The sequence below is a fragment of the Gymnoscopelus microlampas genome (assembly GCF_963454915.1).
Source record: "Gymnoscopelus microlampas genome assembly, chromosome: 6".
NCBI classification, from domain to species: Eukaryota; Metazoa; Chordata; class Actinopteri; order Myctophiformes; family Myctophidae; genus Gymnoscopelus; species Gymnoscopelus microlampas.
In genome coordinates this window covers 7,264,324-7,288,029 of record NC_139943.1, presented here as the reverse complement: position 1 = coordinate 7,288,029, position 23,706 = coordinate 7,264,324, and the positions used below count along the sequence as shown (strand labels likewise).

The following is a 23,706-nucleotide window of genomic DNA, read 5'->3' as shown; positions in this document are numbered from 1 at the left end:
AGTGTCACACAAAAGCATCAAAAGTAGCAGATCTACAAGCTCGAAACGCGGCGCGAAGAGACGCGTTTCGAGCTTGTAGATCTGCTACTTTTGCCATTTAGAATGTGAATCCTGAAAACAAACAGTTTTGAACATTTTCCAAAACATTTGATTAATTCCAAACCTTTTCCAGGGCCTGGAAAACTGTTTTTCTAATTTCAAAATATTTCCAGGAATTTCATGACCGTGGGAACCCTGAACAATTGAGTGATTTAATTGTATGTTTGCCACTGAACCATATGAGCTTCAGAATCAAAAAAATCACAGCTCATAATATGACAAATAATTGAAATATACAAAGATTTTTTTTTTCTCCTCTTTAAATTTAGAGTAGACAATTATGTGTACCCCTTTTTCTCCCAAATGTAGTCATTATGCCAATTTATTCCTCCCCACACACATTTATGTGTTGTCACTGCTGTCGTATCCTACTGACTCACCTGCCAGTGAGGAGCCCCCACCAGGAAGACGTAGAGCCTTCGTGCTACTCCTCCCGCCCAACACTCCCCGCTGACAGGTGCCGCCCCCCCAGCCCGTAGGACTACGTGCAATGACCGACATCACCCTCCTCCTCCCCGCCCGGCTTCCCTCCCCCGAACACGGGCCAATTATGTTCGTGTAAAAACGCTCGGCAAAGCCGCCTGCACCGCGGTGGATTCGAACCCACAACCTCCGTGGTGGTGGGCAGTGACTGTACCACTGCGCCACCCGAGCGCTAAAAGACATTATTGACACATTTAATAATTTCATACTTGTAAAAATAGCAGAGATAGCTGACCTACGAGCTTACAACGCGTCACGAAGTGACGCGTTGTAAGCTTGTAGATCTGCTATTTCTGCATTTTTAAAGGTAGGGTAAGTGATATTTTTGGGTTAAAACAAAAAGTATTTTGTTAAAAGGTTAAAGCACTATATTGTGATAGTAATCATTGCTATAGAGTGTTTGTTCAGTAACAGGAGTCTCCCCGTCTCTCCAGCTCTTTAATAAACAGAAAATACATTTTCTGGTAGGTGTCAAAATCTCAGCCAATCAGGAGAAAGTACCAATTTTTAAGCTTCATTTTTATAGTGTTCCAGTTCCAATTTTGTCTGCTCATTTCTTAGTGTCATCACTTCCAATTTCACTTGTTTAATCTATATCCTGATTGAGTTCTCTATCCTGATTGGATAAAATTGAAAATGAAACTGAAACAAAAATGCATTTTCTGTTTTATAAAGAGCTGGAGAGACAAGGAGACTCTGTTACTGAACAAACACTCTATAGCAATGAGTACTATGACAATATAGAGCTATTTAACACTTATTTTAACCAAAGAAAATCACTTACCCTACCTTTAATATTTGAAAATGTGTGATACATTTTCAACATGGAAACGATTATGATGATTATGCAAAAATAATTGCGATTATCTCAAATAATTGCGATTATCTCAAATAATTGCGATATATCAATAGACGACTATGTAATAATTGTGACAGGCCTACCGCCGCCGCCGCTTCCTTGGTGGTGGCCGCCGGTGCCGGTAGTGCCACCAGTAGTACCGGTGCCGCCAAGCGCCGCCGTCAGCGCCGCGTTCTTCTTCTGCTGGTTGTTCTTGAGGCGCACGGAGCGCACCAGGACCTGCTGCGGCTTCTCGTTGTTCTCCTTGTTGCTGTTGCACTCCAGGATCTCCTGGGCCGTGGGGTCGTCGTCCTTGATGACGTCCAGCTTGTCGTAGATGCTGAGGCGGTGCACGCGGCCGTCCACCTCCAGCTCCACCATGCGCTGGGCCTCGGCGTAGGTCAGCGTCTCGCGGTTGGGCGAGGGCTTAATGGGCGAGGAGTCCCGGGGCTGGCGCTGCCGCTTCGGCAAGGCCGCGTGGTTGTTATGTCGACCTTTTTTCTTCATCCTGAAGGCCTGTAGTGGCACCCTGAAGAAAATGGGGGGGAAGGAATCTAATTATCCAACGTAACGATGCTATTTGTACTGATCATCAGTGGCGTGCACAGACATTTTGAGGGGCAGGGGCTCAAGTAAATTATACGTTTACTTGGTCTGCTCTTGTTTCCCTCTACACCTATACCTCTTTGCCAAAAAATAGCCGATCTACTATTTTTGGCTAAAGTTCTCCTCAGAAAAGGGATGCTAGGTTTCGAGTGGTTATGGTAAAAAGAAAAATCATATCACATAAAGATTTGGCGGACCCCCTGTAGTAACTCTGAGGACGCCCTAGGGGCACTTCTGGTCAAGAGGGCAAAGGGCAGGTGCTCTAGCACCACCAAGAGTCTATCTGTGCACGTCCCTGCTGATCATGTCTTTGAACAACCACCAGGACAAACACAATTATCGCCTTTGAATGCTATTTTTTAGTCCCAGCCGAGTTAAACAGTAACCGTGACACGAGTCTGTATATGAACCAGCTTTTTGCAAGACCAGCCTCGACTACTGCCTGTGCCAAGCGACACTAATGAGTTTAAACCGATGTGCTGTTATATCTGATTAATTAGGTAACGTTTCCTTGCTAGACCAAAGCAAAAAGCAGTGAATACTTGGCTGGTAATTAAGAATTTAAAACTGCCTTCAGCTTGAACAGTAAGACAGTTTAATAACAAACAAAAACATATAGGCCTACTGATTATTGATATGGCAAATTATTTGTCTAATAACATTACAGTATAACATTACTACAGTACCAGATACAGTACAGTAACATAACATTACTACAGTACCAGTTACAGTACAGAGTACAGACTACAGTAACATGACAGCAAACCAAAAACTAACAGTTAATAAACCTTTAACAAAACGACTCATCTAAACCAGCTCAGCCCGGAGGAGGAGAGTTAATGTTAGTGTTCTCCTCTTCTTTAGCAGAAACAATCATTAAAATATATTTGCTAAAACACAATTAAGCTAGCAAACTCAGAAAACAACATCTTGGGCAATTGCCTCTGTGCACAGCAGCCCATATTATCACTTCCTTCACAGGTGTTACCAATGATACTAATGAAGGCTCTGTTCCATAATTTAGTCTAGCACAGTGGTTTCCACGACCACCATAACTCTGAGAGTGTACAAATGGAACCAAATCCATTTGGTTCCATTTGCAGTTGTACACTCTCAGAGTTTAGTCTAGCACAGTGGTTTCCACGACCCCCATAACTCTGAGAGTGTACAAATCCATTTGTACACTCTCAGAGTTACACACCTGCAAGGGGGGGCATTTGGAAGCCCATGAGGGTCCCTGGACCCCACAACTGTAGACCCACTGGTGTAACAGAGTGTTTCCAGTGAGCCAACATGCACAATATCAGCAACCCTGACTCTGTTGTTTGACCAAGAATGGAATAGAGCCTTCATCAGTATCATTGGTAACACCTGTGAATGTCTTCATAATATGGCTGCATGTGAATAGAGCCTATTATGATAAATACGTGTGCTAAATACTATTATAATGCTGTGTTCCAGCAGAGAGTGGGTCAGCAAAGCAGAATTAAAGGGTCTGACTCTGCGGCCTGACTGAGTCTCTCAGAACAGCTACAATGCTTCACTTAATAACCACCGTACGACCAAAAAAAAACATTAATATAGTAGATCTACAAGCTCACAACGCCTCTAAGAACCTCCTAAACATTGTGAGCTTGTAGATCTGCTATTAAGACAACCGCCCTACGAGGAAGCAACAACACTAACCGAGGGCTTAAAACTAAAGGCACGCTATGTATGGGGGACGGACGGTGAAATCTCGCGTGACCACAGGGCACAAGCTATTGAAAAAACCGTGTGTCCACGCGAGAGGACACTCCGTCCAACTACAAACCCGTGAGAGAGAGGCTAAGCTAAGCTAGCTTAACCCGCTAGCCCCGGCTAGCTAAGCTAACAGGAGAGAGACCAGAGCTAGAGAGGAGGAAGAGGGAAATATGGCCGATCAACAAAACACACGAATCCAGCGACTCCTCGTTGACAAAACCAGTGTTTTTCTCCGACAGAACGGTCCCCTTCACCCCCCCACAAGGCCCGCGGACCCCCGGGGGGGTCCGTTGATACCGTAAAGCGCAAAAACAAAGCGCGCTTACCTTTGTGTGTTCTATAAATCGACTTTGTAAAAAAAAAAAGCTGGCGAAGCAATGGCGACTGACTGGCCGTTGGCCCTGCAGAGCAGCAAATCCACATTCAAGTTGCGATCATCCACCACAACGGGTTCAACGGAATTAGTGGTTGTTTACTAATCTAGTCTAAATAATAGTCCGGCTTCGATGATCCCCGTCGGCATAGACGTTCTAGTGTCGGGATAAACGGGACTTAATGTTGTTCAGAAGGGCTGTTAGATCAGATCCCCCCCCGTACACTACACACAGTACACACACCGACCTAGCTTCTCTCTTCCAACAACAATGCGGTTGTGCGTGCCGTGCGTGCGGCGGCTTCGTTTGCGTCGTGACGTCATCACGTCGAATCAGGAAGTGTCATTGCTAATTAATCATTATATGGTTTGTTTTCCACATTCTTTTGTTTTAATAGGAAACATATGCTTTGATATTCCAAGGTTGAGTGATAATCGACGGTAATGTGTTTTCCCCTCTCACTAGGATTATGTGGCAATTTCAAACTTTTTGGAAAGAAAAGTTTTTTAGGGAGTTCCTTTGACTTTTAGCCATGCTTTTTCCACAAAGCCACAAAAAACACACCAGGGGGCGCAGTTTGACCATGAATGAATAAAGGCCATGAATAAGGCTTAATTAAGAAGAGAAAGCATGTCATTAACATTTCTATTCAGTTTCAACATTCTATTCAATTGTCTATTCCAGGGGTCTTCAACAGGGGGTCCTCAGAGCTACTATAGGGGGCCCGCCAAATCTTTGTGTGATAGGATTTAGTTTTTTTTACATAAACCACTTGAACCCTAGAATTCCTTTTCTGAGGGGAACATTAGCCGAAAATAGCAGATCTACAAGCTCTCAACGCCTCGTATCGGCTATTTTTTGGCAAAGAGGCTATAGGGAAAAAAGAGCAGACTAAGTAAAAAAAAAAAAACTTTAATCTTTAACACTATTTTATATAATATAGAGTAGGGGGTCCCTGCTTCATCTCTCTCTCAGCTAGGGGGTCCCTGGCCTGAAAACGTTGAGGACCCCTGGTCTATTCTATTGTGGCCATTCAGTTTCCATCATTACAATGACAATGGGATATACTGTGCCTACAGATCAGAAAAATAACTACAGTGGATACATCTTTTATAGTTTTATTTTATTTTATTTTATATTAAAGCTGCAATCCAGAACTTATTTGAATTAATAAAACCTCATTTGAACTAATCTGTTCATACATACAATCTTTAGCAAATCATTCTGCAGTGTATGATGAAGGTGGTGGGGGGAGCACTTGCAATATCCTCAGGGCCCACAGGTTGAGAACCACTGGTGTGTGTGTAGAAGATTATGAATAGGGAGAAGAATATTAAAGGGCTAAACATACTCCAGGCTTTGCCTCCCTCACACATTCCAAAGTTATCACGAGGGAAATGCATTCCTTCCTTCGATGGTTAGGAGCATTCTAATAACCTGTGGTTTCCACTGGCACTACTGCCTGAAGCTATTAATAATAATAAACTCATTCAAGAGGCTAACCCCCCAAAGCCAATTCCTCAGTATGATGATGCAGAACAAAGAAAAAAGATCCTCAAAAGTCTCTCCAACGATCACAGTTTGCAGTCCCACCTGCAGTAACCGGCCCACTCCCATGACAGCGCACAAGCCACTCTGATCCTTGAGTAGCCAATGTATGCCCCAAGTGGTGAGATGTACAAACCACAGCTCTGCCACTGGACAAATCAGTGTTTTAACCCATTACGACCTGAGGCCGATTCCACAAATTCCTTCTAAACCAGTAGTTCTTTGAAGATTTTTCTAAAATGTTTAGCTCGTTGGTCTGCTATTTTTGAACAGCAAACGCTAAAATCTAAAATGAAACGGATGCCTTCCCGGTTTTAAATAGGTTAAAAGGCAGTCAACCACCGCAGGAACTGACGTTGAGGATTGCCTCTTGACTAAGTGGTAGAAATGTATTGTCTGACTTGTCTCATGCAGGAGACCCATGCTCAAATCCCAAATATGACGTTACGGATTGCAGCTTTGAGGAACAATGCTGTTTTACAAGGAAGACCTGACAAACAAACATTTTTTGTTACAGAAGAATAAAGATAAAAATGATAAAAGGCAATCAATATGTGATCATAAACCCAAATTTGTGTGATCACAATTCCATGCTGCCATTGGAATCTTTCCAGAAGCGATTCCGATCAGTTTCATTAGCTGATGATTCAGCGATTCTCTATCAATGCATTTAACAACCTGCTTTTCCTATTTTGGGAATGTCGTGATGGGAGAAAATTCAAAAAAAATAAACGTAAAGGCCTATGCTTACTTTATAAAAGTTGTGTTGTGGAGCGAAAACACCAGAGCTACAAGCTCACAACATGTCCTGATGCGACGAGTTGTGAGCTTTTAGATCTGCTATTTATTTGCATTGTGTGACATGTCAGGCTCAAGTTGTTGAGTATAAATCAGTCCAGGCTACGAGGAAATGTCAGGGTTTGGCGTCTTCTGTGCGGTCCTTCTGTGGGCTGGAGAGCTGGACAGAAGACAGAGCCTCGTCCAGTGGGAGTGAAGGCCCGTCTTCGCTGGCCAACAGGTTGTTCTTGCGAAGATGACAGGCTTGTTGATAAGGTGGTCGGATGGGCGGCTGTGTGGGGGGCGTGTACCGGTACTCCTTACTGCCATCCAGCTAAGAAGAAGGAAAAAATGCAGTCAAGTGTCAATAAATATCAATTCAAATGTTTTTTTGGGCGTTGCAACCGCCCCTATATGTGAGGTTTGGACATCGACCCAATTGCACCCCCCCAACCCTGCGCTGTGATTGGCCACCATTGTACCGTGATTGGCCACCATGACTCTATTCAGGACTGTGATTGGCTAGAAACACATGACACATGTGCATAGCCCTATAAATAGGACTATGCACTCAAAAAGAACACTTTTATGTTTTTTTTAAGTGAATCACTTCCATCACTGTGATGACCACTGTGACCACACCGCCCACTTCACACTGGGTGTGATTTTTTTTTGCTTTTTGCCCATTTTCTCCCCAATTTAGTCGCTATGCCAATTAATTCCTCCCCACAATATAAAACAATCTCTTTCTTTACGTCATGGCCCATATTTCATGAGACTGACTGGTAAATCGAGAGCCTTGCCTTCTATACTGCTCCAAACAATAAAAAGGCATTTGTGTGTGTTTGTGCATACATGTAGTAATCTATTCTGCAGATCCATGATTTCTACCTGAAGAGGGTAGGTTCTGTCCGAGTCAAAAGCACTAAGATCACCACAGGCAAGGAACGGAACGATGATCCTGTTTGGTCCCTCCAGCTGGTTAAAATCCACATCTTTGAAAACACAGAAGAAAATCAACGATTACAAAACATGGAAACTAATCATTATACTCCAGGGTGAGAGCACACACACAGACAGACAGTGATTTCCAATGAATTATGAAAGATTAATTATTAACGTTATGGTTAATGATTATTACCATAGGAGTGATCCAGAAGCGGGTTGGACATGTTGGGAACATAGCCCTCAGGGGGAGAGTAGTTCTGACACACTACAAAGGCCTCTGCAGAAAGGGACACAGACATTACAGAAAAACAAGTCAAATGGAATGTTATAATAACAACCATTTCACATAGTCTAGTGGAGGGGGTTCTCCATTTATATTCCCCCTGGTAAGCAGGACAGGAAGTGGCCCTGCTGAATGCATAACCACTGCATTCCACAGTGCATTCTGCATTCATGCATAATACAGATACAGTGATAGTCTGATCATGACAATATGAACAGTCTTTAGGGGCATTTGCACAGGGAGCACATGTTATGGGCTTACAGATCAGCTATTTTCAGTGAAAAGATTTGGTGCAGGGGGGGGTTGGGGGGGTGGAGGACAGGCTCCCCCGAGGGGGAACCCTGGTCAACAAAGTACCTTATATACCTATTAGGATTGTCACAGAATTCTGAATCAATCAGTAATTGATGAAGCAATAGGAGTCGAGACAATATTCTAGGTGGTGATGGTTATGTTTTAATTTACATGATAGCATGTAAATTAAACCATACGTTAGACCACTGGTTCTCAAAGTGGGGTCCGGGGACCCCCAGGGGTACTTGAGGGGGTTCCAGGGGGTCCCCAGCTAAATGATGGATAGGATCCAAATGAACCTTTATGGGTCTGTAACTCTGAGAGTGTACAAATGGAACCAAATGGACCCTAACGGGTCCATTTGGTTCCATTTGTACACTCTCAGAGTTACATTAACATTGATTTTACAATATATATTGGGGTCCCAGAGATAGAAATGCCATAAAATGGGAGTCCGTAGCCCTAATGCATGTCAAACTGGGGTTCATTGAAATCAAAATGGTTAAGAATCACTGCTAGAGCCGTAAAAAAATCTTCTCTTATGGGGGTCCCTGGCATATCTTTTGAAATGGGGGTCCTCGGGCTAATAAATGTCAATTTGGGGGTCCTTGACATGAAAAAGTTTGAGAACCACTGCGTGAGACACACAGTTTAACACAGATCGGATGGTACGGTAGTTCTGCCAATGAGCTCATAGCTCAGACCATAGTTATATACTGTACTAGCTGCTACAAAGACAAGCTGAACCATAACAGACAGGCTGTAACAAAAACAATAGCTATCAGGCCTAGCGGAGACATCTTGGCTACCAAATATCATGTCATATCATTATGTATTATAAGTGATGGTAAAATATAAAAAAGGTTAGAGATAAACATCCATAACAACAATATAGTATAATGTATAATTCTTCCTCTAGGATCATTGGGAAGTCACTGAACAGGGGACCAGCTCTAAGGCAAATATGGTTGATATTGCAATAACATGTTCTAAAGCTCGGTCTCGGGCCCATCCAAGCCTAGACTGAAAGAACGAGCCCCATCGATGGTCTTGAAGGGCGGATCCAAATCCAGCCGGCAGATTCCTGCGGCGCTTCCTGATTGCTTCACCAATCTATGTCCCCGCCTCCCCTCCCCTCCCCCCCTCCCCCCCCGGCCTGTGCACGGAGCACGCTGACGTCACCAAATTTAGAGTGACGCCCCTCTGCACTCTGATTGGTTAGGAGATAACAAGGTCCTAAGACCAGTGTTCCTGCATGGTTCACCCAGCCTTTTTTTCTTTTGAAACAAAAAAAAAAGTATGGGTTTCCGAGGCTAATCCAAGCCTGGCTCACCTATGCTGGAGTTCCTGCTGCTCCGTGGCTTGGCACACGTCACGCCGCTGAAGAAGATCTTCAGCTGGGAGTACAGAAGGGTCACGTCCTTGCCCCTGAAAATCTGCACAGGGACAAGGATGAAAGGAAGCGTGGGCTTTTTTTTTTCTCCATGATTTCAACAACAAGCCAAAGAACATCTACAGCCAAAAAGCCATGTAAGATCAGGTGGATAAGCATGCTTTTTCTTGTCAGTAATTGTTGTTACAGCTGGACTACTACTGGGCTACACACTGGCCATCTGCGGTCAATCAAGTACTGTAGCACACTGCTCTACAGCTCCACCTGCAGTATGACTGTAACACCCAGGGCCATTGAGAGAAAGAGTTGTAAATGAGGACTAGTCATATAATATTCAATATTCTTTAATTAATTGCCAAAATCAACCTAGTCGATTTGGAATTTGTTTTTGTGTTCTAGAGATAACAAGCAGATGATGATGAGGCAAGATTTTCACGCCCTGCTCCAGAAAAGGTTGAGAACCACTGCTCTAATGACATAGCGGAAGTAAAGCGGAACCCAATAGTTCCAAACAATACTGTGTAGTTCCAACGTTGAACCCAAAGCACACTCGGCCACATGAACAAAGTGATGGCGTCGCGGCGAGATCAAAGAGTGCAGGACCTCTCTTTGTGGGAAAAAAAAATCTCGAAACGTGGCACAAAGCGAAGCGTTTTGAGCTTGTAGATCTGCTTCTTTTAAATTTGAATCCTGAAAATTAACAGTTTTGGATATATGAGGTTTCCACCCGACAGAGATGATATGCAGTATATTGGACATACCTTGGCGACAAATGTCCCCCCAGGTTTCAGGACATGTGTGGTGATGTTTAGAGCCTTAGATGAAAAAAAATAAGAACATGTTTAAACAAACTTTACAACATATTAGGGACAGTTATCATTAGGTGAATGAAGCCATCTAAATCCACTCGACGACCTGCAGTACTCACAGCCAATAGGAGTTGAGCTTGGATGTACTCATCAACGTCATGGAGACCAGTCACTATGGATAATTATGAAACAGTCAATAATCAATAAGAGGAATGCTTTGATTAGATCAGTGGTTTTCAACCCTTTTCAAATCAAGGTCCATTCTTTATTCAGCATTTGAGCCACGGAACCACCCTTTGATGAGATTTAGACTCTCAATTCCTAGACTTAGAATATTTTGTTGTCGTTGGATAAGATTTTGTCCACAATTCCATGCTGTATTGATGTGGTACCATAGGAGAGATGACAGGCAAACGTTGATCAAAATAACAATTATTTAATTAAGTAATGCACATGATTAATAATAATTTAACTCTATAGATCTTTAACTCAAGAGTTAAAGATCTATAAGGGTCCATTTGGTTACCAACTCTCCATCATTTAGCTGGGGACCACCCGGAACCGCCTCAAGGACCACTGGTGGTCCCCGGACCACTGGTTGAGAACCACTGGTTTACAGGTATGAAACTTGTGGACTGGACATATGTGGCTTATCAGGATGAAGTTCTAAAAACGTACCATCTGGTGCTCCGTCACAAACAACGAGATCTGCCGGCTGTCCCTCAAAATGTCTGATAATCTCTTGAGCCGTCGAGATCTGAAAGCAAAGTTATGGATGAGAGAGACCGCTTTTGGCACAGTATGGCACATTGCAGTGTCCCTGAGATACACAGAATATCGTTGCGATGTCTTTCCCCAAAGTATTAGAAGAGCTGGCTTCAGTCCATAACACTGTCCTTCGGGGCTTAAGGATGACATTTCCCATGTACAAAAATGTGAGGGAACTGCTGTGTCCATAGAGAATGCCTTTTGAGCTGAGGAGTGCTTTGGATATCATGTCCATAACACTCGCACACAGCATGATGCCCGCACTGTTTGGTTCAAACCTATCAACCATTCTAGCTTGAAGTGCCCACGGTGCAGCACCAAAAAAAAACGCTGGGCGTCGGGAGCACGATGGTCGGCACTGGGGAGAGAAGCGCACCAGCGCGTCTTTACAATAGAAATTCATGCAAGACTGGCACTGCCTGCTCAAAAGGCGTCCTCTGTGGACACGGCCCCTTACTTGTTCCATTTACCTTGGTGATGTCACCCTGGATCTGTGTCACACCTGGCAGAGGAGCCATGGCCTGGAGGTCCACCGCCACGATCTTTACCTCCTCACTCTGTGGTTCCTGGGTCTTCACATCTCTTTGTTCATCCTTTACTCTGGTTTAGATCATAGAAGACAAAAATCATAGAAGACAAAAAGATAAACAACTCAAAGACATGGCATACAGTGACCAGACGTCCCGGTTTGTCTAGGACTGTCCCGGTTTCCAATATTAAAGTAAAATAATAGTAGTTTTCAGCACTTGTTTGGATTTGAGCAGCAGTGGCCTAAAGGTTAGAGAAGGTTATGCGTCGGCTGATCAGGTTTCAGGTGAAACCTGAGGATTGGTCTCAAAAAAACACCTGATCTTCTACTACTTCTACTTTATACCCACTAAGGCACGGCCGCCCCACTTAGATAGATGTTTATCATGTTCTGTTCTGTTGAAAGGTACAGTCACCAGGTGTGCTTAAAGCAAAACATAATGAACAAACATGTAGGTTAATTTAAGGGTCCTGCTTCAAGTGTATTTAAAATATGTTCAACATATGTTGTCATTTACTCTAGTATGTAGGGGACATACCTGAGCTTACGGCTTAGAACCTGACTCCAGCTGCCCGGGGCGGCACACAGGTCCACTGCTCTCTTCACTCCTGAACCAGAGAGACAAACAATGATGCACAGAATGTCACCGGGCTGATAGTGCAGACAACTAAAGACCTGTTTGCAAGATCAGGGTTCTAATATGGTCAGTGGTTCCCCAGCTATATTTGGCTATTCAAAAATATCCCATTTACAAGCTCACAACGTGTCGCATTGTGAACTTGTAGATCGGCTATTTTTTGGGAAAATGTTTTACACAAATCTTGTCTTATTGGGGGTACCTGGCCCAAAGTTGTTTCAGATGGGCGTACGTGATATGAAGATATTACTACTATTGTTGCTGTCGGGTGGAAACCTTGTATGTCCAGAACCGTCCCTTTTTTAATAAAAGAAATTGTGAAAATAGCCGCTCTACAAGCTCAGAACGCTACTACTTTTGTGCGACACTCTTGTATGATGAAGAAGGCCATTAATTTACGGAAGAAAAAAAAAATTGAAATATAGAGTTGCCTGAAAGCAACGCTATATTAAAAAAATCACACCCTGTGTGAAGGTAGCGGCGCCTTTGATACATTTTGTCATCGATATGTGTTTATAATGTGTTTATAGCCATGTGTCACGTGAAGCTTGACCAATCACTTTGTTGACGGGTCTGACCAATCAGAACGTTGACGGTGAACACGGACAAAGTCAGGTATAGAGCAGGATCCGCTCTGAGCGCCGCTAAAAATCACACCCAGTGTGAAGAGAGTGGTGCCTTTGAAAGTGTAACTGGTTGCATCCGCAACAATATGTTGTCACGTGACAACATATTGTCACGTGTCACGTGAAGCTTGACCAATCAGCCGTGCTCAAACATACGGACGGACATACGGACGCACGGACAAAGTCAAATGTAGGAGTGGTTGGCACCACTCAAAAACACTTGGGCACATGATGTACCTTTGAACAGACCAAACTCCTCGTCCAGCTGCAGCAGTTTGAAGGCGCTCCTGGCCCTCCAGCCCTCCTCCTTGGCCAGACGGTAGTAGATGTCCCGCTTGTCTTTAGACGACCGACCCATGTTCACCTGCTATGACAACGGCCACGCCCTGGATGGATGGATGGATGGATGGATGCCTGGGGGATTACAAAGAACCACATTTGACCACTTTCACCCCGGCGTCCATATTTTGGGCATGTCATTATTGGAGAGGAAAAAAAAGAATAACAGATCTACAAGCTCTCAATTGCATCACATGTTTGAGCTTTACAAATGCTTTTTATGAATATTTTAGCCATACGCAAGTGATATTCTTTGGTTGTTTTTTTTTGGTTAAAAATGTAAAGCTCTATATTATACTATATTCTGATAGTAATCATTGCTATAGAGTGTTTGTTCAGTAACAGGGGTCTCCCTGACTCTCTACAGCTCTTTAATAAAACTGAAAATAGTCATAGTACAGTCTCAGGTGGGTCACCAATAGCATCCAATCCATTCAGGAGAGAATAACCATTTATCAGCTTCTATTTTATAGTGTTCCAGTTCCTATTGTGTCTGCTCATTAATGTATTTATTTCATTACTTACAATTTCACTTGTTTATCATGTCTGTGCATGAGATCTCTCTCCTAATAGAGAAGACTGGGATGGGAATATAGACCTACTGCATTAACACAACAACAACAACTTAAGGCCAGTCCACACCAATGCAACTACTTGCAACCATTATCCCCAATGGCAGTTGCATTGGTGAGGTATGGCATGTTAGCCTAACTACAGCATTGGTTCTGCAGGTGGGGTCCTTGAGGGAGGCCAGGGGGTCCCCAGCTAAATGATAGATAGTTAGGAACCAAATGGACCCTTATTGGTCTGTAACTCAGAGACTGTACAAATAGAACCAACGGGTCCATTTGTACAGTCTATGAGTTAAAAAAAAACAAAAAAAACATTGATTTTACAATATAAATTGGGGTCCCGGAGATAGAAATGCCATTAAATGGGGGTCCGTAACCAATGCATGTCAAACCAGGTCCTTGAAATTAAAATGGTTGAGAATCACTGCTAGAAATCTTCCCTTATGTGGGTCCCTGGCAACTGGCATATCTTTACAAATGTGTCAATTTGGGGGATCGGATCAAACACATCTATGATGATAGATAGTCTTGATCCAAGGCTAAACATCCATAAACAACACAATTAAGCAGTTTAAGCAGCAGAACAATGGTAATATATTCCTTCTTTTCAAGCTGTCTGTATTTTACTAGCCCTGAAACATGACTGTCAGTCATGGTGCCGAGTCCCCCTGGTTTATGGCGGTGTTAGATTTTTTTTACATTGCCAACTCTCTCACATGTACATAAACGTTCAGATTTCAAATATAAAGTGCTTACCCCCGAGCCACGGATGTTACAAGGCGACCCGGACCACGATAAGTACCCGTATCTCCCGTATTGTTCAACAAAAAGCATTTTAATCCCATCGCCGGCCATTTTTTATTTTTTGTAATGTATCAGAGTGCAATACACCTCCCAACCATTAGTGTCGCACGTTTGAACGTATCGGAGACAATTTGGAGAAAATGGCCGGCGATCGGATTAAAATGCTTTTTATTGAACAATACGGGAGATACGGGTACTTACCGTGGTCCGGATCGCCTTGTAACATCCGTGGCTCAGGGGTAAGCACTTTATATTTGAAATCTGAACGTTTATGTACATGTGAGAGTTGGCAATGTAAAAAAATTATCGAAAACCGCTATAAACCAGGGGGACTCCGCACCATGACGCTTGTCGTCATGTGAACCATGGCTAGTATTTTACCATCTGTACTGAAGGCCTAATGTAACGTTACTTAAGACTAACTAACAGCTTAACTTACAACCACATAATGTCACCCTGAATACAAACGACTGATAAAGAACAACAGTTTAATGCATTAAAATGTTAAATCTACTCACAGCAGCCTGTAGAAAAACACAGACTTTAGTTCCAGTGTGTTGTTCACGTGTAATTATTGATAGTGGCAGGACCAGTGTTGCCAGATGTTGTGAGAGAAATAAGCAACCAGGTCTAGGAAAACAAGCCCAAAAATAAGCAGCTCTAGGGCCATTATTATGAGCACGTTAAACACTGTATATATTAAAAAATAGCAGATCTACAAGCTCACAACGCGTTGCGATGCGACGCATTGTGAGCTTGTCGATCCGCTATTTTCAAAAAATCTTGAGATAAAATGTGGAATATTTGGAATATTTTTAAACATTATTGTATTTTTATTTATTTTGTATATATATATATATATATATATATATATATATATATATATATATATATATATATATATATATATATATATTTTTTTTTTTTTTTTTTTTTTTTTTTTTATTATTATTTTTTTTTTTTAATTGAATATTCTTTAAACATTCTACAACACAAATCGGGTACAGGGGGCTCCCTGGTACAAAACATTTTCAGATGGGGGAGGAGGGACAATTTACATGTTAATATCAAATATTTGAGAGCCACTGGTTAAGATAATCATTAAAAAAAAAACTTTGGAAGCAAGCCCCAAATAATAAGCAACTTAAATTTTGGAAACAAGCCCAAAATACATAGCCTGGGTGCCAGCCTGCTTCGCTACGTTCGGCGGATTTTTTTTTCTCTCTGCGCGGAGAGAGAAAAAAAGTCCGCCGAACGCAGCGAAGCAGGCTGGCACCCAGGCTACAAAATACAAGCAACTTCACAGAAAGATAAGGCCAAAGTCGCGTATAATAAACGGACATGGCAACGCTGGGAAGGACCCCGCCTGTGCAAATTGTCACTACAAATGTTAAGGAAATACCAAATAAATAAATTAATGAGTGAAGCGGAGGGCAACTAAATGGTCTACGTTTAACAAGGTGAACTATTTGCTTTTTACACCCATGGTGCGACTTAATTTAAAACACAAGCAATAATTATCCAGAACATTATTTGAGAAAATCAACGCCTCGTTATTTTTTATCAATGACCACACGGTGGCACCAACGTCCTTTCTTTAAGTCGATTAGCCACCGAGTCAAGTGATTAGCCTATTCATGTCATAAGGTTGATAGATAGATTTGCGCACTGTGAGCTTGTAGATCTGCTATTTTCACTCTTTTAAAATGTTGTTAACACACTCATTTAAAAAAGGGGAATTGTTTTGGACGTGCAACGACATAGCAAGTGTTAGAATCACCTGTGTTATTTTTTCAATCTGAAAGGTCATCCAAAATATATTGTACACATGACCTGTAATTCTCTACAGTACTACACACACATTGTTCTCCTCTGTCTGTCTGTCTGTCTGTCTGTCTGTCTGTCTGTCTGTCTGTCTGTCTGTCTGTCTGTCTGTCTGCCTGCCTGCCTTTCCCAGATAGTGACTGACAGTGTGGCCAATTAAAGTCCATGTAATGGTTGTCTGTCAGACCAATGATGCCAAGTGCATTATTTTGTTTGACAGTCCTTCCTGCCTTCTGCAAGAACAGTTTGCCAACTAACAAATCTTTTCAGGAATGCTGTACTAGTCTGGGCTCCAAAATACAAACACTATTGAATCACACGCACACGCACACGCGCACACGCACTGACGCACACACACACACACACACACACACACACACACACACACACACACACACACACACACACACACACACACACACACACACACACACACACACACACACACACACACACACACACACACACCACATGTGGTGGTGTGTGTGTGTAGCACTCTGACTCTGTTTGACCAGAATGGAACACCTATGAAGGAAGTAAGGAAGAGGCCCAAAATCCTGTGTGGTGAGACATGACCTTTGACACTATCCTGTTCCTGTTTCTGGTTTGACGTGAATTTTGACCTGAAGGTCAAGATTCAATTTATCCCCTGAGCAAAATTCAGCACTTGTATTGGCAGGTGACCTATAGCACTTCAAATCTGGGGTAGAAGAGGAATGTTCCATAGTGCAGCTTTAATTATAGTCCAAAAGGACGTCTTCACAGTGTTGAATGGTTTGCAGCACATTTGGCAAATACTAACTAAAAGATTGCACTTTATGCCATGTTTATTGTTTTGTTTGTTTGTTTGTTTGTTTGTTTGTGTATTTATTTGTGTATTTATTTATGTATTTATTTTATGTATGTATTTATTTGTATTTGTGTATTTATGTTATTTATTTATGTATTTATTTATTAAATATTTATTTATGTATTTGCGTACTTGTTTATTTTTTTCTTACATACCAGACTTGACCACCAGGGAGCACTGTGGACTATGGTTTATCACTGAATCTCTCTGATGCTGTAGCTATAGTCACTGATACTGCAATCATTTTCTTTACATGTCTTTTAGGATACAGTTATTTACTAGGTCTTCCAAAATGAAAGAAATGGTTTCCTTTCAACTTTGTTTTTAAAAGGCTTTTCCCAGAGCTCAGTTGGCTGAAACGTACATAATATAAAACAAAAGTGATGTTGACATGCGGGGTTCTTGAGGTTTCAAAGACCTCAGATGTCTGTTTGTTTAGTGGATGTGGAGCTTCTCTTTGATCAGCAGGTGCTCATGTGCTCACATGGTCCCTTAATAGTAAACTGTAGATTAGGATCTGTGGTAAACAAAGTCCACACGCGGTGGTTGGTCATTTCAGTGGTGGAAAGTAACTAAGTAGCATACACAGTGGTGGAAAGTAACTAAGTACATGTACTCAAGTAGGCCTACTGTACTTAAAGTACAATGTTGAGGGGTTTCAATGTTATCATTTTTTTTTTTTTTTTAACTTTTTTTCAAAATGTCAGTACTTTTACTTCTACTCCACTACACCAGGGGTCTTCAACAGGGGGTCCGGGACACCTAGGGGGTCCTCAGAGTTAATACAGGGGGTCCGCCAAATCTTTGTGTGATCTGATTTTTTATTTTACCTTAACCACTTGAACCCTAGCATCCCTTTTCTGAGGAGAACCAAAAATAGCAGATCTACAAGCTCACAAGCTTGTAGATAGGCTATTTTTGGCAAAGAGGCATAGGTGTAGAGGGAAAAAAGAGCAGATCACGTAAACAAAAGGTGTTGAATCTGAAACACAATTTTATACGATATAGAGGGGGTCCCTGCTTCATCTCTCTCTCAGCTAGGGGGTCCTTGGCCTGAAAACGTTGAAGACCGCTGCACTACACCTCAGAGGCAAATTGTACTTTTTACTTTTTAGTAAACTTTAGTTACTAGTTACGATGTAGATTTGGACAAAACATACACAAACCATCTCATTTGAAAATAACCTAAATAAAAGCCAATCAACAAAATTGCACCCACTGTTTTACCCCTGTAAACCTGTGCTGTGACAATAAAGATGATTCTGATTCTTACTGAACATTTAAATGAAATGTATTTAATTCTCTTTAATCTGCTATTCTCGCTGTTCATCATACAGCCGAGTATATAGAGCTTAAGTGGTTAACTTTTGGGTCGAACAGGTCAAAGGTCAAGGTCACAATTGAAGTCATGGGTTGAAACGACATAATTGGTCATGTGTTAGCAGAGGTGGAAAGTAACTGAGTACATTCACAGTTTTTACTCAAGTAGGCCTACTGTACTTTAGAGTACAATTACGAGGATTTCTTTTACTTTATGCAATATTTCCAATTTTCTAATATTGTACTTTTCACTCCACTATAATTATTTGAAAACCTTAGTTAGTAGTACGTACTTTATAGAGTTGTCCTTAAGTCCTATTAAATACTTTAGCTGTTTGAAAAACAAAACAATACAAGGTCACAACACCCTGCAAAGTGACGCATTGTGACCTTGTAGATTATCAGTTATTTTCATTTTGAAAACTTGTGAAAAGGGATATTCTGCATTAATGAGTACTTTTACTTTGGTATTTTTAGTATGTTTTGATGCCAATACTTTTTTACTTTTACTCAAATTTCCTTGTAACAGAGTATTTTCTACATTGTGGTATTGATACTTCTACTTCTTCCAAACTTCTTTCATCACTGCTGTACAGTTCGGTTTGGTTTGTGATCAAACATGGCTTCACTTGTAAAGCCATGCTGTCTGAGTTAAAACTGTAAAAGTCACCAGCAAAACATGGGGACTTTTCCTGGTGGTTTGTCGTGGTCCAATAAATGTTTTAATTGGACCATGTACTCATAACGTCATCACATTCAAAAAAAGAGAGTTCACAATAACATGATCTCCATGTTTCTGGGTATGGTGGTTGCTATTTTCTTCTGTTCCTGAATACAGAAGAAAGGAAAATAAATGAGGCTGGTGAACTTACCATGACTTTTCCAAACAGCTATGTTTGATTGAACCTTTATTTATACAGGAGGAATCCCGTTACGATACGAGATGTCTTTTACGAGGGAGGCCCTGTTTCAATGTATGTACATCTATGTATTGTATGTTTTACAGCAGGGGTTTTCAATGTGGAATCAGGGGGTTCCAGGGAGTCCCCAGCAAAATTAGTTAATATCATCAAAATAAAGGTTTTATCACTTTATCTATACTTCAGCTATTCAAAAATAGCTGATCTATAAGCTCACAACTTGCCCCGGAATAGGGATGCTGAGGCAGTGGTTCTCAAACTCTCAAAGCTCAGGGCGCCCCTGTACATAACTTTTTCATCCATGGCACCCCTGAATGACTGTTTGTGAATCTCACACTTATGTCATATTACGGTACATAAATATGTGAATCTTTCCCCCTAAGACCCAGTATGTCACGAGTAAAACTTGAGCAAATAGCCGTTTCCATTAGGACAGATTGAAAAATAATGTTATACTTAATGTTTAATCACTGGGGGGAACGTTCACCAAAAATAGCCGGCCTACAAGCTCACAACGCGTCACAACGTGCTATTTTTGTCAAAGAGATTTGGTGTAGATTGAAAAAGAACGCACCCAAGACTGTCTGTTTTACGTAAGTATAGAGGTGGAAGTATAGAGATATTGATACATTCCAAATGTTAAAGTATTCTGTGGCACCCACCCAGTGGTGGAAAAAGTACTCAAATGTTTTACTCAAGTAAAAATATCAATACTGCAATGTAGAAGTACTCTGTTCCAAGTCCGGAATTAAAAATTTACTTGAGTAAAAGTACAAAAGTATTGGTATCAAAATGTACTTAAAGTACCAAAAGTAAACATACTAACATGTTGGAAAATAGCAGATCTACAAGCTCACAACGCATCGTGATTCGACGCGTTGTGAGCTTGTAGATCGTCTATTTTCAAATAGCCTAGGTATAAAATAGGGCTAAAGTGGTTAATGTATGTTTTATAATGTAATAATTTATATCTGCATAGTAACTGGTAACTAAAGTGTTCAAATAATCGTTGTGGAGTAAAAGTACAATATTTGCCTCCGAGATGTAGCAGAGTAGAAGTAAAAGTTTAGACAATTGGAAATACTCCAGTAAAGTAAAAGTACCTAAAAATGGTGGCATCCCTGGACTTGTCTCATGGCACCCACTTGAGAAACCCTGTATAGAGTTCAAGTGGTTACATTCACCCTTTGTTCATTTTGTAGTAGAGCCTATTTTTAATGCTCAGGGACTGAACTGTTGGCCAAACTCCACTGAATTCCTTCTGTTCACAAATGTTATCAGTGGTATTCTTAAGGCGATGACGTGGTGTGAATAGTTGGAAGGAACGGGGAGTGCGAGCACAGCCTGACCCCCGGACCGGAGGAAATAAACAATCACCTGCAGATTGGATTTCTCTGCTGGACATGTTCCTGAAAGTTATTATTTCGTTCTGCCAAAATATTTCCAATGCCTGGGAAGGACACCATGGCTATTTTTATATGACCAACCACACACACACACACATGCGCTCACGCACGCGCACATGCGCACACGCACGCAGGCACTCAGGCACGCACACACGCAAAGTTTGGCTACCTCATCCCTGCAAACTACACTATACTACACACGACTGCTCTGAGTAATTTTAGATAGTATCTAGTGGGTGGAAATCTTGTACTGTACAAGACAAAACTGTTTCTTTTGCATTTTTCAAAGAAAAACCTGTCAAAATACCGATCTACAAGGTCACCACGTGTCGAGCTTGTAGATCTGCTATTTTCACTGCTTTTGTGAGACACTCTTGTATGATGAAGTAGGGCATTAATAAAACAAAAGCATATGAAATATGGAGATATGAAGTTTCTGCCTGACAGCAATGATATGAAGTTCAAGTTGTTTGTCTTATCTGTGGCGGGCGGGCGGGCTGGTGGGCGGATTATGCCCAAATATGGACATGGCCGACATCAACACAAATCAGTGCTATAGAATGGCTCCGTTTGCTCTTGTTGTGTCTGACGTCACATAACCATATATGGAGATCCTGGACATCGGCGCAAATCGCCATCGCTGGTCCTGTGGTGAGTATGACGTCGTTCCAGATCCTGATCAGTGAGAGAGAGGGAGAGAGAGAGAGAGAGAGAGAGAGAGAGAGAGAGAGAGAGAGAGGGGCAGAAAGAGACAGAGACAGAGGGGGGATGGAGGGAGAGGTAAAAAGGGAGAACAAAAGTGAGGGAGAGAGGGAGAGAGGGAGAGAGAGAGAGAGAGAGGGGCGGAAAGAGACAGAGACAGAGGGGGGATGGAGGGAGAGGTATAAAGGGAGAACGAGAGTGAGGGAGAGAGGGAGAGAGAGAGAGAGAGAGGGAGAGAACGAGAGTGAGGGAGAGAGGGAGAGACAGAGGGAGAGAGAGAGAGGGAGAGGGGGAGAGAGAAAGAGCTTATGTCACCCACGACTCTGCCAATTGATTGAATGATTGATTGATTGATTGATTGATTGATTGAATACTGTATTGTGTTAGTAACAGTAACAGTAACAGTACAGTCAAAGGTCATGCTAAAAGGATTACACAAAAAGCTTGTTTCCAACATAGTGGTCCATGTTACTCAATTCATCATATAATACAATATTCCGGAACTTGAACAATGACGATAACCCCCGGGCAACGCCACAGCAACGCCGGGCAACCTGACAACATGTTCTGGAACAGAGCCATCATTAGTATCATTGGAAAGACCTGTGAAGAAAGTAAGGAAGAGGCCTAATTTCTTTCCAACATGTCTGTCTGCTGCGCATAGAGCCTATATTATTGCTCAACCGTCTCCCTCCATGTCCCTATACCTCAGAATATTAAGGATTCTTTTCGATGAGGTTTTCTTCCCTTCCTGTGATCTTTTGTTCTGGTGCTTGCGGATTTTGACTCACGATTCAGTGGGTGTCGCCGCGTGGCACCTTTTCCGGCACGGCACCCCACACGCTGAGCACCCACCCACGCGGGTGGGTGGGTGGGTGCTCATTCACTCACACTCTGGCACGGGAATCGAATCACTACTGCCAAAAAAACAGGGGGAAGTGAAAGGGCTTCTTAAACCAAAATGGATGTTTATGTAATCTCCCTGCATGCACCGAACACTCGAGTTTTACGTGGTTTGAAACAGCACTGGTGTTATAGTGAATAAAGAGAAAATCACAGGACACATGATGTGATGAATATAAGGAAGAAAAAAGAAAATATTTCCTTTATGTTTAATTTAGAGAATAATTATAGCAAATTTAGGAACCATCACGATGACATCATTTCTTTGGCTTCCATTGCATAGCTACTGTTACACAACACCTGCTGTATATGTTGAGCTGAGAGAGAGAGATGAAGCAGGGACCCTCCCATTACATTATTGTACAAAATTGTGTTGCAGATGAAACTTGTTCATAGCTTTCATAGATAGCTTCATAGACTTGTTTGACAGCACTATCATCAGTGTTTTGTTGTCTCCGCCAGTATGGTGGAGAGTATGTTTTCGTCTCCGTCCGTCCGTGTGTGTGTCCGTCTCAGCCAAGCTAACATTGGTCAAGCTTCACGTGACACGTGATAAAGAAAAACATCACATGGATGCAACTGGGACGTATCATCAGTGTTGTAGCCTGAGGTCATCGGGTGTTTCGGGTCTCGCAACATACAACATACACCCTCGCCCAGGTGACCCAGCCAGGGTTGATCAAGCCCCGACTTACGTCCCAGTAGCTACCCACGGTCAGTCCTGTCCACCTGTTTCCTAGGCTTCTCACTGTGTTCCACTTCCTGTCTTTTGATCCAATGAAATCCAATGAAACCGGTCAGATGACTAATGATATCCAATGAAATCCGACAGGAAGTGGAAAACACACAGCCAAGAAACAGGTGAATAGGGCAAGACAGGGCAGTCCGCTTCTCCGGAAGTACTCTGCCGGGACTCGGGGAGGCTCTGGCACGTGGAGGGACTAGGCTCTGTGGGTTGTCTCCTGGCCGGGCTCCTCCTTCGTCTCACCAGGTCCAGGACCTGAGCGCTGCGCCAGATCAGGTGCACCGCCCCGATCCAAACATTTCCTTCTGGCGTGATGGTTCCTTGGGTCGATACCACTAGATTGGGCCGTCTAATGGTATTAGCTCCACTTGCGGTTAGCTGGAATGGCCCTCCTAAAGGCTTCACCTTTGGGCCTCACCGTGGGTTTTGTTGGGCTTCTTCCTCACGGAAGACACAGCCTGGGGCGCTAACCCATACTGCTCCCGGGACAATATGTTGTCACCAATGCTTTGATTGGCTAGCGAGACGCATGATGAAATAAAAACCTAAAAATAGCACCACGCACT

The 23,706-nt window shown here is 42.4% G+C and overlaps 2 protein-coding genes across 4 annotated transcripts in view; both read right to left on the bottom strand.

Annotated features, from left to right (window-relative positions):
* LOC311046706 (bromodomain-containing protein 1-like) overlaps positions 1 to 4,352 on the bottom strand; it is a 29,812-nt gene extending 25,460 nt beyond the window's left edge. For both annotated transcript variants that reach the window (XM_084059210.1, XM_084059211.1), the window contains exons 1-2: positions 4,096 to 4,352; positions 1,525 to 1,949 (exon numbers count right to left, since the gene is read on the bottom strand). In XM_084059210.1, the coding sequence (XP_083915336.1) occupies positions 1,525 to 1,927 (403 nt within the window). In that variant the 5' untranslated portion in view covers positions 1,928 to 1,949; positions 4,096 to 4,352. The remainder of the gene's footprint in view (positions 1 to 1,524; positions 1,950 to 4,095) is intronic.
* Positions 4,353 to 5,293: 941 nt separating this feature from the next.
* ftsj1 (FtsJ RNA 2'-O-methyltransferase 1) lies at positions 5,294 to 15,069 on the bottom strand. 2 transcript variants are annotated; one of them, XM_084059224.1, is made up of 11 exons: positions 14,985 to 15,069; positions 12,993 to 13,169; positions 12,031 to 12,100; positions 11,434 to 11,563; positions 10,874 to 10,952; positions 10,315 to 10,367; positions 10,148 to 10,201; positions 9,327 to 9,429; positions 7,610 to 7,693; positions 7,360 to 7,463; positions 5,294 to 6,802 (listed from the first exon to the last, which is right to left on the bottom strand). In XM_084059224.1, the coding sequence occupies exons 2-11, from the start codon at positions 13,111 to 13,113 to the stop codon at positions 6,605 to 6,607; spliced, it is 996 nt and encodes a 331-aa protein (XP_083915350.1). In that variant the 5' UTR covers positions 13,114 to 13,169; positions 14,985 to 15,069; the 3' UTR covers positions 5,294 to 6,604. The 2 variants fall into 2 exon arrangements, with proteins under 2 accessions (XP_083915350.1, XP_083915351.1); XM_084059225.1 differs by having other exon boundaries at positions 14,989 to 15,062.
* Between the last annotated feature and the right edge of the window lie 8,637 nt (positions 15,070 to 23,706).